Source organism: Poecilia latipinna, unplaced genomic scaffold (assembly GCF_001443285.1).
Source record: "Poecilia latipinna isolate Pla-1442-1.1 unplaced genomic scaffold, P_latipinna-1.0 Scaffold69, whole genome shotgun sequence".
Classification (NCBI taxonomy): domain Eukaryota; kingdom Metazoa; phylum Chordata; class Actinopteri; order Cyprinodontiformes; family Poeciliidae; genus Poecilia; species Poecilia latipinna.
Window position 1 is genome coordinate 158,044 of NW_015112685.1, and position 15,199 is coordinate 173,242.

The 15,199-nt window shown below is 42.1% G+C and overlaps 2 protein-coding genes across 4 annotated transcripts in view; one reads left to right on the forward strand and one right to left on the reverse strand.

Moving 5' to 3' along the window:
• LOC106934484 (protein FAM13B) overlaps nucleotides 1-5,962 on the forward strand; it is a 20,292-nt gene extending 14,330 nt beyond the window's left edge. For both annotated transcript variants that reach the window (XM_015014423.1, XM_015014430.1), the window contains 10 exons: nucleotides 766-946; nucleotides 1,787-2,036; nucleotides 2,167-2,299; nucleotides 2,934-3,015; nucleotides 3,256-3,491; nucleotides 3,612-3,695; nucleotides 3,805-3,906; nucleotides 4,227-4,441; nucleotides 4,768-4,869; nucleotides 5,362-5,962. In XM_015014423.1, the coding sequence (XP_014869909.1) occupies nucleotides 766-946; nucleotides 1,787-2,036; nucleotides 2,167-2,299; nucleotides 2,934-3,015; nucleotides 3,256-3,491; nucleotides 3,612-3,695; nucleotides 3,805-3,906; nucleotides 4,227-4,441; nucleotides 4,768-4,869; nucleotides 5,362-5,485 (1,509 nt within the window). In that variant the 3' untranslated portion in view covers nucleotides 5,486-5,962. The remainder of the gene's footprint in view (nucleotides 1-765; nucleotides 947-1,786; nucleotides 2,037-2,166; nucleotides 2,300-2,933; nucleotides 3,016-3,255; nucleotides 3,492-3,611; nucleotides 3,696-3,804; nucleotides 3,907-4,226; nucleotides 4,442-4,767; nucleotides 4,870-5,361) is intronic.
• A 478-nt stretch (nucleotides 5,963-6,440) lies between these two features.
• The window catches only part of phyhiplb (phytanoyl-CoA 2-hydroxylase interacting protein-like b), a 24,133-nt gene continuing 15,374 nt past the window's right edge, over nucleotides 6,441-15,199 (reverse strand). For both annotated transcript variants that reach the window (XM_015014451.1, XM_015014444.1), the window contains exons 2-5: nucleotides 14,124-14,311; nucleotides 11,742-11,916; nucleotides 9,652-9,769; nucleotides 6,441-7,700 (exon numbers count right to left, since the gene is read on the reverse strand). In XM_015014451.1, the coding sequence (XP_014869937.1) occupies nucleotides 7,163-7,700; nucleotides 9,652-9,769; nucleotides 11,742-11,916; nucleotides 14,124-14,311 (1,019 nt within the window). In that variant the 3' untranslated portion in view covers nucleotides 6,441-7,162. The remainder of the gene's footprint in view (nucleotides 7,701-9,651; nucleotides 9,770-11,741; nucleotides 11,917-14,123; nucleotides 14,312-15,199) is intronic.

The following is a 15,199-nucleotide window of genomic DNA, read 5'->3' on the forward strand; positions in this document are numbered from 1 at the left end:
TTTTTTTTTCCCCTCTGCAATACAGAGTCAGAACGAACCGCATCCACACACACACACACACACACGCAAACCCATCCTGGCGAACAGTTATTCCGACTCCCCGCATCGCCATTACATCGACTTCTTAACCCAGCCGGACTACGTTGCTGTGGAAACGGCTAGTCACACACAGTAACTCTCTCCCCTGCGCACGCACCCACACGACACGCAGCAACACGAGCGACATCCCCGCAGCCGCCGCCCCTTCATCCGCGCACTATGAATAACCCATGTGGAGGCTGCTCGTCCGCAGAGGTGTCGGGAATGCCGGTCGGGAGGACTTAAGAAATTCTCGAAAGGCGCTCGCAGAGACACAAACACGTGGACGAGGGGAGGCAGGGAACGCTTGTCTGGATGCGGGTGCAATCCGGGAATCCGACCCGCTCGCCTGGCGGGGAGACCACTTTGACTACAGCCGTGGAAGTTTTGTGAAGCGGTGGGGGGAAAAGTCTTTTATTGGATTTCTTTTACAAAGATCACGTACACAGAGCTGTTTCTGCTCCTACCCCCCCCCCCACCACCACCACACGCCCCCCTTCACCGACCAGTTCACCTAATTTTGAAAGTCTGTTTCCGACCAAAGGAGAGGATTTGTTTTCCAGGATTTCCAGAAAATTCCTGAAGCTCACGTGAAGAGCCAAAGACCGCCAGCCGCGCTTCTTCCCCGACCTCGTCAGTCATTTTTCTGTCCGCGGCCCTGAGAACATGTTCTGCTTCTGTTTTCAGACTCCTACCCTCAAGCTCCAAGCCCTGGACTCGAGACCCTCGTCAGACTCATTAAACCCCCCGGCTCAGGACGACACGCCGGCGCGGCGGCAGCCTTTTCCCTCCGAAGCTCATCGTTTGAACCAAACTCTGCCTCTGTCTCCGTCTCAGCATCAGCACACAGTTGACTCATCACAAGAAAGTAAGACGGAACCAGTGAAGTGATACTGATGCAGTGGAAGATTGCAAATGCATTGTGTTGGACTTTCAGGGACAAATCCACTGTCTCAGTGAGATTAATGTGAATTCCATAGAGAATAAAAACACGTTTTAAACACTTCATTGGCTAAAACTGTGCTTCCAGTTTTAACGGGTTTTCTAGAGTCATTTGTCAATCAGACAGAGATCAGAATGTACAATTTACCCTGACCTGGTCTAATCTGGGATCAGGAAGTCAAATAGGGAAAAATCTGATTTTTTCATGTGCTTTAAACGCATCAAAACTTTGTTTTTGGACTATAAGAGCATCAGAATGCATGTGCTTTTAATCACTTTAAAAAAAAAAAATCAAACAGGTCAATCGACACATGAGAATAATTATGCAATGTTTTCATTTTATGTTGGATTTTAAGCTGCTACCTTTTTCCTACAGTGTCTATTCCTCAGGTGTTTTAATTATTAGAAAAACAATCTGAATACGTAATTCTAAATCAGACCTTAAAGAAAGTGGGTATCATCCAGTCGCGATGATTAATCCAGTCACATTAATATTCATCTTTACTGCAAAGATTAATGTGTTTTATTAAACACATTAATAGACCTGCTTGAAATGAGAGTGATGCCTTCCACATATTTGCTGAAGACAGAAGAAATTTAAATAGTCAACACAATTGAGTTTGCCGCTGTGTTTTATTTATTTCTTAGCTAATTGCTCTGTTCCCTTTTCCGGAACCAGTTCTTCAACCCACCAGACAATTTCTTTTTTATTTTTTTTCTATTATAAGTCTCAGATGATATGCTGTCTTTGCTCCCTGTCTTCTAGCACACCACTCACCTCCGTCTCTGTCGGAGTCCGGCTCCTCTCTCTCCGCCACCTCCAGTACAGAAGGACTTGTGAGAGAAGGCAGCTTGCCAAGCCCACCGCTGCCTTACTCCAGCCCGCTCTTATCCCGTTTTACCCCCGGCGATTGCCCCGTTCCCTCGCCGCGCTGCCCGAGCCTCAGCCACAGCCTGCGCTACAACCTCGACCCCGACACGGCTCCGTCGCCGCCCCGCTCGCAGCACATACGCATGTGAGACAAACGAGACAGCTCGGGCAGATTTCTCATTGTTTTTGGTGGTAGGGTTTTTTTTTGTGTGTGTGTGTGTGTGTGTGTATGTAACACACACAGCATGGATTATTAACAGACTTTACCTCTCCAGGGCTCGCTGCAGCGTCCCTGCAGAGCAGGAAGACGGTTCTGTGTCCGTCTCGGCTCTCAACAGACACATTCACACGCTCAGGAAGAAGATCAGGCGATTTGAGGAGCATTTTGAGCAAGAGAGGCACTACAAGGTAAGCATGGACTCAAACCAGCTGGACAGAATCAAGAATTAGAAATGCAGTTCGTAGGGAACAGTTCCCAACAATTTGTTGTTCCCAACAATTCGACATGGTGCCAAATGCTTATCTACGAAGATCATTTATTGTTCTTCACAGATGAGGTTCTTTATATTAAGACTTTTTGCCTTTGGCTTGTCACATCAACACATCAACATTTCTTCTGTTCTTTAAAAAAAAAAAAACATTTAGTGAAGGACAGTCCAATCCAAAAGTTACTGAATGTAAAATGAAGAGGCTTTATTTTTGTCCATATGCCATAAAGCAGCAGAATGATTCTTTTTTCCCCACATCTAAAGCCTTGATATTTTGTCTTATGATTTGTTTAACCTAGACCCAATTGATGCCGAAGCAGTTCAGTTCCATGTCTTGAACCTAAAATGTTTTAAAATGTGGAGGTTTATATATTTGAGTCTGGAAAAAAGGTTGAATTTTGAAAATAAAATGTGCCGAAACCCTTTCAAGCGAACAAATGGCTCCTCTGCTGGTAAACTGGAAAAACAAAGTGTCTTTTACAAAGCAAGTTAGCGAAACAAAACAAAAATGGCTCTGCTGTTAATGATCACTTTTTTTTTTATTTTGCTCTCAGCCAGCACATAATGACAAAACCTCTCATCCAGAAGTGGCCAAACTGATGAAGGAGCTCATCAGGAGCCGCAAGCAGCTGAAAGGTCAGTTATTAAACCATGACTAGAGTGGGAGGAATTTTTTTTTACTCTAAAGCTGCTCCTTTGGGGGTGGTTGTTATTTATGCAGGAAATCTATAGAAAAATCACAACTTTTATGGAAAGTTGTGATTTTTCACAACTTCCAAAGTGGTATTTTTTTTTTAAATATTTTAGTTCAAATCCTTAAAATATACACATATTTTTACTTTAAAAATCTGACCCTTTTCCTTGTTTCTTCTTCAGAAATAAAGCTGACACAGTCCGAAGAGTCGGGACTGAAGGGACTTGGAGGTTTCGGTTCCTCAGGTGAAACCTGCAGGACCAATGCAGAGCAGCGGGAGGCGGTGCCGACAGGAACTGAGCTTCGGCCGATCAACAATAACAGCAACGCCACGCAGAACTTGGAGGAAACGGTGAACTTGATCACCAACCGACTGAGGGAGAGGAGGAGTGAGCTGGGTTTGCCGGACAGCATCAAGGTCGGTGCTGTAGAAACGCTCTCATCACTGACACAGTGATTTTACATTAAGCTTAGAGTTCAAGTCAAACAAGATGCTAAAATAAATGCCAGCTTGTTATACTTTGTCCTCTTTGTGCAGGACATGTCCCATTTCCAGTTGAGCATGGAAAAGACCTGCATGCAGAAGTGTTTGCTGTACTTTGAGGGTCTGCATGGACGCCCGGTACGACAGAACTTTTTTTTTTTTTTCCAAGACGTTTCTTCTTTACATTTTAATTTGTGTAGAATTTTAATTCTCACAAATTAAAACAATGCTCTTCGTGCAATTTCAGATCACCAGGCAGCAACTGACTCTGATGAAACCGTTCTACGATCGGTACCGTCTGCTCAAGCAGCTGCTTTCTTCCGCCTCCACAGCAGCCATTACGACCATTGTGAGTTGCAGTTCAAGCAAAAATGTTTTTTTTATTTTAAGGATCATCGCTCGGATCTTAAATTCTCACTAAGACATTCAGGAAATTCTCTCCGACCCTGACGCCACAAACAAATGCAGCTGCCAGCAGTAAGTGTCGCTGTGCCCTCTAGTGGTCATTATAAGAGCTACATAAACTGCCTGCTGTATGCACACAGCTAGACGTTGACAAATTGCTGAATAATGATGCAGAAGCTGCTGGTTTCAACAGATTAAACAACTGGCATCTTCTTTACGGTAAAGTAGTGTTTGTTTTGTTTGTTTGTTTTGTGTTTTTTCCAGGAGGAAGAGGAGGGCTCTGATGAAGACCACTTTAAGCAGCAAAGCTCCAGAGAGCAGCCACTATGGTTAAAAACGCCTCAGTGCATGTCATCAGAGGAGCCCCAGTTTACATCGTCTGTGGAAACGTCTGAAACGCCGGTGGTGTCTCCGCTGGATGAGGGGAAGACTTTCCAGGCACAGGTCATCACTATGGCAACACTACATGAAGCATCCAGGTACTGCTTCTCTGCATACTGGTGTGTGTGTGTGTGTGTGTGTAAAACAAAGCAGAGGCTTTCATAAGATTTACTTTAGGTTAGCTGTCACATTTCCAGGTTAGGCGAAAATGACGCCACATATTTAAGCATATTTAACACTTTGGATGGCTGTTTATTTGGGACCCACAGTCTAATATGAAATTTGATTAAAGTATTTCCCTAACCCAAGTAACCTTCAGAGATACCTCTAAAGGTTTCATGCATGATTTATGCATCTTTTCAGCTTATTAAATGACAGCATACGCAGGTTGACGCTTGTGCATAAAATGTCTTCCTTCTTGCAGGCAAGAATTACTAGGTCACCTCCGGATGGTTCGATTAGAGAAGCGACGGCTTCACCAAACCCTCCAAGAGTTCGAAGACCGTTTCTACGCACAGACCGGCAGGTAGCCGCAACACGCACTAAAAAAAAAAAACACAAGTCCTCCTGATTTCTTGGCATTTCCGTTTTATTTAGTCTTTTAATAAACTTGGAACATTTGGTTGCTTTTTTTTTTCTTTTTCTTTTTTAAACAATGCCTTGTGAAAAACAAAAGACATCCACAAAAAGAAGAAAAACCATCGCAATGGTACAACAGTGTAATGCACACCCATGACACGTTAACCCAGCACAGAGAGCTCAAGGAGGAGACGGGGATAGACGTTTTGTTCTGAACTGTACACGTCCTGTTAGTCCTCCAAAGTAAAATACAGTTAGTTGTTGAATACAAGACACACACTGTACAAAGCTATCTGAGTAAGGCAACATAGGGACCATCAACCAGTCGTGGAAGCTGCTGCAGTTTGTTTCGAAACTTTGAAAAACAAAAGAGAAAAAGCATAGAAAGAAAAGGTTTTCGCCGTTTTTGCATCGTCTCACCTGCGTGTCTCGCTAACAGGGTCTGTCAGAAGGAGGACCGTGGACCAATGGCGGAGGAGTACTGCCAGTACAAGAACCTCAAGGCGAAGCTCCGCCTACTGGAGGCTCTGCTCAGTAAACAAGACTCAACCAAAGCAAGTTGAGTTACTCACAGTGGGACTTTTTATTTTTATTTTATTTAGCTCAACACAACTCTCTGTTTTTTTGTTTTTTTTTTCTTTTAACTGCTTCGATGCCGATGGGTTTTGTTTCATTCCATGCTCGTAATGTAAATGCACTTTACATGAAGAAAACTGAATGACCGAAAATCGCTGACACTCTGAATGAACACCGGGTCTGGATCTGCTTTTCTTTTTTTTTTTTTTTTTCCATCCCCACCATTTAGGACACTTTTTCATAACCCTGTCGTAGCCATTTTAGCACAGTTACCATGTCAACAATGAAGCAGCCTTAGTTACATTCGACTAATTTGTGAAGACTTCATGTATATTATGGCACTTTACTACTCACTTCCTTCCCTTATACCAAAAAAGATTTTCCTTCCTCCGTAGTTGATGTGGGAACTATCTTATGGAGAGAAAAAAACACACAAAAAAAACTGAAATAAGCTTCAATATAAATCAGCAAGACAATCCAGCAGTGTTTGTGCATGTCGGTTTTTTTTTTTTTGTCCTACATTGTGCTATGATATGCATTCATATTTTCATAGGTCATCTAAATTACGATCATCTGATTTAGATGTTGATCTTGAAACATATGCAGTGAACGTAGGCGTCATAGTGCAAGTTGAGTTTGAAATGTACTTTTTTCCCCCCTGCCTATATGAAGTCACCCCTCCCCCGAAATGTCCATGTTGACAAGGATATGCGCTTTTGAGATTGTGCACTTCTGGTTTATATAGTTTTCTATGTATTTATATCCATCTATCTATATATATATATATATATATGAGTGTATCAATAAAAATAAATATTTTTTTTCCACATTTATTCTGCAAAAAACACATTTCATGGTTCTACTTTCTTTTTTCAGTGATGATGAAATATGGTGGAGGTGCTGACAGCTTCAACACTCATGCTGCACAGAACTGCATCATGCTGTTTTTTTTTTTTTAAAGTTTAATAAATTGCTCACAGTTTGTCACCAAAAGACCTTGTGGATACACACGGAGAGATTGTTGCATTAGTGCGGTTCGGATTCCGCCGCGATTTAACGTCCAGGTTTTAATTCCTTTGGTATAAAAGAAATGAAATGAAACTGATCCGAGTGTTGCAGCCCTAGAAAACTGTAGTACCAGTCCGTGCCACTAGTAGGAGGTAAGTAGAGATCTGAATTAATCAATTGAAATGACGTGGAATGCGAATTCAGAGTCTCAATTGCTAGTTAACAGTGCATCAGTAACACAGAGGCTAAGATTGTTAATTTAACATGGATCATTATATAATAATTTTAAAAAAAGCACAAAGTTTAATAGAAGCAGACTTTTAGTACAGTTAAAGGGTTTGGTCAGTACACAAATATGAACCAAGTGATGATGGTGTTTTTACCTTTATTAGATGATGATAATTCAAGGATGTTTATTTTTTTAAATTTTTCTTTGATCTTTGGGAATGACGGCTTTCGGTAGGGACGGGGAGCAATGAGCCTTATAAATCTGCTGCTCCATGCACGTGTTCGCCAGCTTCGTCGGTCCTTGTGGCCTTCCTTCGTTTGTGTGGATGGGGTCAGTCAAAAAAAAAAAAAAAATCAAGTCCCTCTCTCCCCCTCCTGGACTTTGGGCTCCCTTTTTTTTTTTTTTTTTTTTTTGTCGTTTTTGTTGTTTAGCGTCCCACGCTGATGTTGCAGGTCTTGCAGCTGGGGTCCTTCTTGGCGTTTACCGTGGACAGACTCATGAGCTGGTGCCCGCTGATCTCCGCCACCGTGCCCAGAGCCAGGTCCACGGGCTCCGTGTAGATCACCTCCAAGATGACGTCTTGGGCGTGGTGGAACACCAGGCCGCCGTCTTCGTCCTGCTTGCAGGTCAGGAAGCGGTTGTTGCCGATGTCGAGGGCGGGCAGCCTCTGCTTGCAGAAGTCGTCGCCCCTGGAGCCCCGCGGCGCCAGGACCAGGATGACGTAGTGGTAGGCCGTGTACATGCAGTAGAAGTCTCCGAAGTACAGGTTGGTGTCGGGGTTGAAGAGCGCGTCGGCCCGCACCTCGAAGCGAAGGCGGCCGTAGGGGGAGTCCTGCGGCGGCTTGCCGGTGTTGAACTCTGTGTTGCAGCTGAAGAAGATTCCCTCCAGCTTGCCGCTGATGGGCGAGCCGTGACTGCCGCTGTTGTCTTTCACCGACGGCATCATCCGGTTGTCCTGCGCCTCCCTGGAGTTTTGAAAGAACAGATCTGGGTTTTATTTTCATGTCGGCTTTCCCTCGGAGCGATCTGCTAAGGAATCTGCAACGCGTCTTTTATTTCTAGCCATGACAACCGCAGACTTTAATGTACTTAATTTGGATTTTGTGTGATGGACCGAGACGATGTGGCACCGACTTGTGCTCCTTGATCTTCGTGATGCTGTTTGTTTACCATCTTTCTCCATCAAAACTCTGAGAGCACTTGGGTTTATGAGAGTTCCCTCTGTGGAACAACAATAGCAGTTTCTAGTCTATTTAGAGGTAACAAATGTCTTGAGTCCTTCACAGAATAATTTGCATGTGCACTGAAGCAGAATTTTGCAGTTTGATATTTAATCGACTGATTACTTCATCTGGATCTAGAAAAAGGAGGTTAAATACAAATGCATAGTTCACTTCAGTTCCCAGATTTTCTAGATAACAATAATAATAAAAAAAGAAAGAACAGTTCTGCACTACTCTGTGTTGATATGTCTCGTAAATTCCCAACAAACCATTTTGAATTTTGGCAAGATGAAAAAGTTCAAGAGGCATCAATGTTTTTTTTCAAGGCACTGTACAGATTTATGTAATGCATTTGTTTCTTTCCAATTAAAAACAGGACAGCTAGGATTTAGTGGAGGGATCTTAAATGACCAATTATGCTTATCATCTGTTACCAAGGAGACGACAGCACAGTCTCTTGTTTTACTTGTTTAAATAACCACTTAATAAATCAGTTTTCTTTAATCTTATGTTATAGACATAAATTATTTAAGGACAGGCATGGAAGTACTTTCATAAATTCATAGAAATCTAGATTTTAAAAAAAAATAAGCTAGTGCCACCACAATAAAAAAAATAATCTTTTGAAAATATGGACAGCTCCAGAAAAAACAAAAACGCACTAAAACAGAATAAATATGACCTCAAATTGTCAAACTATAAACCCCAGTCCTGTAGCTATATCTCCAGAAATCCTGTTTTCATTGTGGGAATAATACAATAATTCTGCTCTCAACGTAGGAAAACGGCAGTACCGGTAATCCCCACATGATGGGGTAGTTCACCAAACACGCTCTCCAGGAACTGGTTTAGCTGCAACTCAGCAAAAAAAAAAAAAAAATAGAAAAAGGAATGACGTCAGGTTGGACAGCAGCAGACAAAAGAGTGCTCAGAATCTGCAGCCTAAGTAAAGAAACCGTTGTATAACTGGGAGCAATTCCTCCAGGCGATCCGGTGGAAGGAAAACAGGAGAAAGAGAGGAATGTCCGTTTGAAGAGAAGAAAAGAAAAAAAAATCTGACAAAAACCCTGTCCGCCTACTCTGTGTAGCTGAGTGTTGTCAGCTCACTTTCAGTAAAAACATGAGGGAGTAAAAACAACCTTCCCGTATCTAAGGCTGTGTGTGTATATGTGTGAAGAGAAGTCTCCTGGAAGAACTGGCTGTTTGCTACAGTAGTTTTGATGTGGCATATTTGGATTGATGGCAGTAATTCGGATGCTTACAGCGGCTCCCTCCAGCTGATTCTCATTTCTTCCCCTGAGGCAGCTGGAGAGAAAGGCTTTAAAGCAAGAGTTAGGAGGCCACCATGTTGTTTTGTAGCGCAAAAGGTTTCTGTAGCGATCAGTCTCCATCCCTGAATTGTCTTGGCAGCAGCGCACGAATAAAATCCACACGTGCCGAGAACAAAGTGTTAGAAAACCTGTCCTTGTTAACTCACGACCGCTTTAATAAATATCTCACTGAAACACATGCTCGCCAGAAGCGCAGAGCGTTGCACGTCGTTAATTTAAGACGCGTAAAAGAGCAGCGCTGCTTCGTTCGGGGTAAATTTGACAAAGTGTCTCTTGACATTAATAGCAAATCTACCCAGAGTAAGTAAATAAGTGGTGATAAAAAAATAAGTGGTGATGAAAGCAGTTATGGCTGTGCCCACCTGGCATGATCGAAGTACTCGTTATGCTGGTTCCTGTAGAAAACAGAGAACCGCAGCATCCGCCCGGCAATGACTTCGGCCTTCTCCAGCAACTGGGTTAGATGAACCGTAGAGTAATCTAGAAACAGATTCGTTAGTTTATTGGTAAAACACACACAAAAAAACCCCCATAGAAAACAGATCATCAACTGTCATGAATCCATATTGAAATTTTCAGGTATTTAAAAAAAAAAGCCAAATATCTTCCATTCTGCCAATGAAGAAATTTGAACTTAACATGAAGAATAATTAAATGATTCCCCTCCAAATATCCCCTTTGCGACGGAGCAACTGGAGCAAAAACATTTAATCAAGTCTCGTAATATAATTCTACTCCCACCAATCACATCAGGGGCTTTTTCTTAATGAGTGCGAGTAACAGGCCAAAAATACGCTAGTACTCCAACAAACGAGTGCAGTTTTGTTTGGTTTTCTTTTGCTATATCCAAGAGCTTTTCAAAGAACACCTTGACTTTTGTTGCTGCCCTGATCCTTCCTGTACACACAAAACATTTGTTTATTGACGTTACCAGGAGTTTATCTGCCCAGCGAGAATGTGGAGGAGGAGCAGGAACACTACAATGCCCCTCAGTTCACTTTCCTCCTTTTAATCTCCTTCACAACCCAGTCTAAGAGATGCACCAACCATCTATTTAATGTCGTCCACTTATCTGAGATCAGGTCACCGGCTGACGGGGGGCTGGGATTTAAAACCCAGACATCCCTCTTTGCTTGACGATTAATATTTACCCTCGAACAAGCTCTGGTCTGCTCTCAGTTGGACCTACTGAGGAAAACCTTCAAAACGAGGTAATCAGATGGAAAAAAACCCATCTCAACTGAGTCCTTTTGACACAGATCAGGAGTGGCTCTGACCTGAGCACTCTCTCCAGACGATGGAGCGACTCTCTCCATATAAGTAGGCAGTAGGGATGGAGTGAGGAAGCCGTGTGAATGTGTTGAGCCTTTTCAGCATTTGCTTCACCGGTAATACTTAATAGCGTTTGGGATTTTCAAGGCAGTATTTGTGTTTGTTGGCGGGTATGGTTGCCATGTCATGCAGTCAGAGCTACAGTTACCTAATAAAGTAGGAATAAATAATGGCTATTATCACTTTTGATGTTTATCACAACAGTACCACAAAATATCGTGAGGAAACTTTAATGTTGTCCACCCCTAAATGGGAACAAGCTTCACTTTGATCTGAAGACCCAGAAAAAGGCACACATCCACTGATAGCGCTTCAGAAACCCTCTTGCCGGTGCTAAAATTCTGTTATCCCTCTCATGCTTCGTTCTTTCTATTATTTTTCATTAGCTTAACTAAAACAGAAATACATTATGTTGTGTGACGGGTTGATAAAGAGCCAATTTCTTTCCCAAATCTCCTTGTGTGTCAACAATCCTGGCTCATTTCTTGAGTGCAGCCGCTTTTTCATGGCTGGTTATGTTTTGATGCAAGCTATGAAATTAGGTTCAAGCACCTAATTGCTAAACAAAATTTATTTGGCTTTTCAAGAATGTTACCTTGCTGCACAGGTCCATCTGCAGCAACCCAATAAAAATGAAAATTGATTGAATTCAATGAGCTAATGATATACTGCTTGGCCTCGAGGCGTCAGAGTTAAGGACAGGCAGGGGAATGGGCACCTAAGGGCCTAAACTGTGTGTCTGTTCTCTCTACCAGGAGGCCTCAGTGGATAAGCCCCCCCCCCCCCGCCTCACCCTCTCAGCCTGCTATCCATTCTTTCCCCTCCCCCACTATAAGCCTCTTGGTTGTTATGTTATGTGACTTTAGCATTCCAAACATATAGCACAGCTCCCCTTCTTCCTTTAATCCCTCTATTTTCTCATCCTCCTCCACTCCTCTATTGATCTTCTCCTCAAATCACTGCAGACTTCCTTTGATATTCTCCCTCCCAAAATGCCATCGTCTTTATTTCTGTGTGTATTTCGTACTGTTTGGCCCCCTCCAAAACCTGAAAAGGCAGCTCTGACGGAGGTCGATCGAGGACATGCGCGACAATGATCTGCGAGTTGTGGATTACGCACCGGCAGTGCAGAACTCGATGATCTCGCTCCACTCGGAGACGGTGTAGTCCCCATCGGTCTGTTTGGACGCAGTCTGGACGGCCACAGTGTACTCCGTGCGGGGGCTCAGGAACCAGTGGCCCCGGACCGTCATGGGCAGGGGCACCGCCTTGGCCACGAGCTTGGTGGGAACGTCCTGGGTACAGAGAAGGGAGACAGGATGACAGGCAAGGAAAAAGGGCAAAAAAGGTCAACCTTGGCACGTCCTGATTACTCAGAAGGAGACTGACCACGTATGTCTCTCTTTTTTTTTAGTTTTTTATTCCCAGCTACATGCAGAGTCTGACCAGATTATTTCTACACCCAAAATGCTCTGTCAAATTTCATCAACAATCCCCCCGCCCCCCAACCACCACCACACAGGTGTCAGTTGGCCTTAGCAGCTCAGTGATTGGACCGACAGCTCCTGCCTAGCAACAGAGTCATCCCGCGACAACAAGGCAGAAAGAGGAGAGGTTCTCTGCAGCAACTCAAATAAAATAAAACACAGGAAGACGGAGGCTGATGAAACAAATGTTAAAGAATGACTAAAACAGACACAAAGCAGGGTCTGTTTTAGTGCCGCAGAGTTAGCCAATCAGAGCATCTGGCGTTAGTGTCCTAAAGTCAAAACCACCTTGAGAGGAATCTTCTTTAAGCTCTCAAAGAGAGGTCAAGTTGAGGTAATCCCCACCATTATTTAAAAGAGAAAAGTAAAGTAATTTCTTGATGCAGCAAAAACATCTGTAAAAGTCTTTTTTTTTAACCCCGTTACTACAGTTAATGCAAAACTTCAGTATTTCTGCATTCACCATCCCTTGCAAAAATGTGTAAGGTTGTAACGGGATGGATGCCACACCCTTTTCCCATATTTACTCAGACATGGAATAAAAACCCTAAACATTTACACGCTTTCTCAAACTGTGTGGAAAATCTGATTTAAATGTTTGTTTGTTTTTTAAAACGTCTCCACAACTTCCAAGTGCATCACGCATGCAAAAAACAGACTTGAGGAACGCAAAGTTACAAATATAGATACTATACAGATATTTGGGTATTTATAAGTATCTGTAAATTTTATCTTTGAGAATGAACAATAATTTTCATTTTCAAAATTGCATCATCTGAAGAATATCTTGATATCATTTGAAATAAACTTACACAACTCCATTTGTATTATAAGCTAAAATCATGTTCATGTTGCTTTGACTACTGGCTGAGCATAACTATGGAAGATTCATATTATTTAACTTATAGAAACACATTTGTGCTAAAGACCACTGCACTTTCGTAAAATAAATGAATAAGAATAACTGTCTAGTGATGTATGTTATGAAGTTTCATAGCCAACTCAAGGCAAAGGGAACCAAACTGCTGTTCTTGGTCCCAAAAGAACCGGAAAGATCCCAAAAGTCAGGTTTCTACACCTCCACTGATGTCTTACACATCACTCATAACTGTTCAAAGCAAAACCTTCGATCCCAGAGAGCTGAATTTGAAATATTCAAAAAAAATTATTTAAATATTTTTACACATGCACAATTCACACAAGATTCTCTCTACATATAAATCACATATGAAATGAACATAATCTGAGCAGCACAAATCTGGTTGTGGTGGCCATTTATGTAATGTTTGCAACTTGTAATTTCTACTAATTTAGTTTTCTATTTTGGGAAGTTTAGAATTTATTTAAGTTAAGTTTAAATCCATAATCTGTAGTTAATTTGTATATTTGAATTGATTATGTTGGTAATTGGTTAGACCCTCCCATTAATTTAACCAAACATTAAAAGTAATGTTTGGTGTGTGGATGGGAGGTTTTTTGTAAATGATTTTTTGACCACTTTCACTTTTCACTTTTTTTGTACTTGAAACGTCATATTAAGTTTACTTTCATTTTTGACTAAGTTGTAGGACATTTTTTGGTAATTATTTTGTCGCTATTTTTTTTTTACAAGAAATAAAGAATATATTTTTTCAAACAAATTAAGTCGGAAGTGCGTTCAAATCAAAAACCACCTGTTAACACCCACGGCCTTTGTTGGAATATTGTTTTTTGGAAACGAGAAGGCCGCGACACTGGATATTGCGTGTTTTTACCATCAAAGTGGTTATGTTAGATATAATGGACCTGCTCTGTTAAACTGATTGTCACGACTCATTATTTGATCGGAACATTTTTTACCAATAATAAAATACAAAAGCCATTTCAGAGGACGATTGGCGTTCTTAATTCAATTATTTTGTGAAAATGTACCAGTAAAGAGCCTATCGTTTATTTTCAAAAGGCCATAATAACAGTCTGCTCAGTGGCGTCACCTTTAAAAGGTTGTTTATGTGTTTGACTGGCGCCTCTGTTACCTTGTGTTTGAACTTGTTTGAGTTTTTGTTCTCCTTCTTATTCAGGTCAATGAAGTAGTGTGTGATGCGTTCCTTGCTGCGCGCCTCCATGTCCCAGCAGATCTTAAAGGAGTCGCAAGTGATGTTGCTGATTTTGATGTTCTGAGGAACAGGGAGTTCTTCCATGCTGCCATCCTGGGATTTGCTATCTGTGTAATTGAGAGAAAAAAAAAAAAGAAGTGAGAAAAAACAAAAAAAAAAAAGACTGTCACCATGGAACGGCATAATAGAATAGCAAAATGGGATCAAATGACTAAAAATTCTTTGAATAATTACACTCGCTGCTTGAATATTTGCTTTACAACGACCCAGAGGTGATCATAAATCGCCATTTTATGCACACAGTTCAAAACAAGAAAACCCTGACTCCACGCATTTATAGTCAGCCTGCACAGTGGAATGACTAGAGCTTACCAAAAAAACCCCATAAAAAATAAAAAACTGGAGTAGCTATTCAGCACACAGCATTTACAGTATAGCCATCAAAATGCACAGCGGGACAGAGCTGCGTACTGTATACGCTGCCATGGAAACACCGCTCTCTGCACGCTTGTGCACATATCTGCTTTACAGAGCCTCAGCAGTGTTACAAATCCGATACTCAACTCCCTTCTCTTCTAAGCGGCCTCATCGGTTCTACGAATCTTCTGCAGAAGCAAGGGCGCTCGAGCAGTAATCGGGGGTCACGTTATTGCCACAGTGTCACTAACCCATTTGGCCTCTACCAAAAGCCCAATGCGCTGCAGCAAATCTCACATTTTCTCTGCTGCACGGCTGCCAACGGCTTTACAACTCAAAGTTCACCCAGAGGCTGATGGAAAAACAAAACCCCGCTGAATAAGAGCTTTGTCACGTAAGACGGAGTATGGACTTTGAGACGCCCACTTGGCATGGCAACAATGCATTTGCTGTGTATTGCTCTGGGGTCTGCACACAACAGTGGGTAAAAATTCAAGAATGCCGTTTTTTTTTTTTTTTTTTGGGGGGGGGGGAATTTTAAAATTTACCGGGCCCTTTTAGGGGGTTAAAAAAAGCAA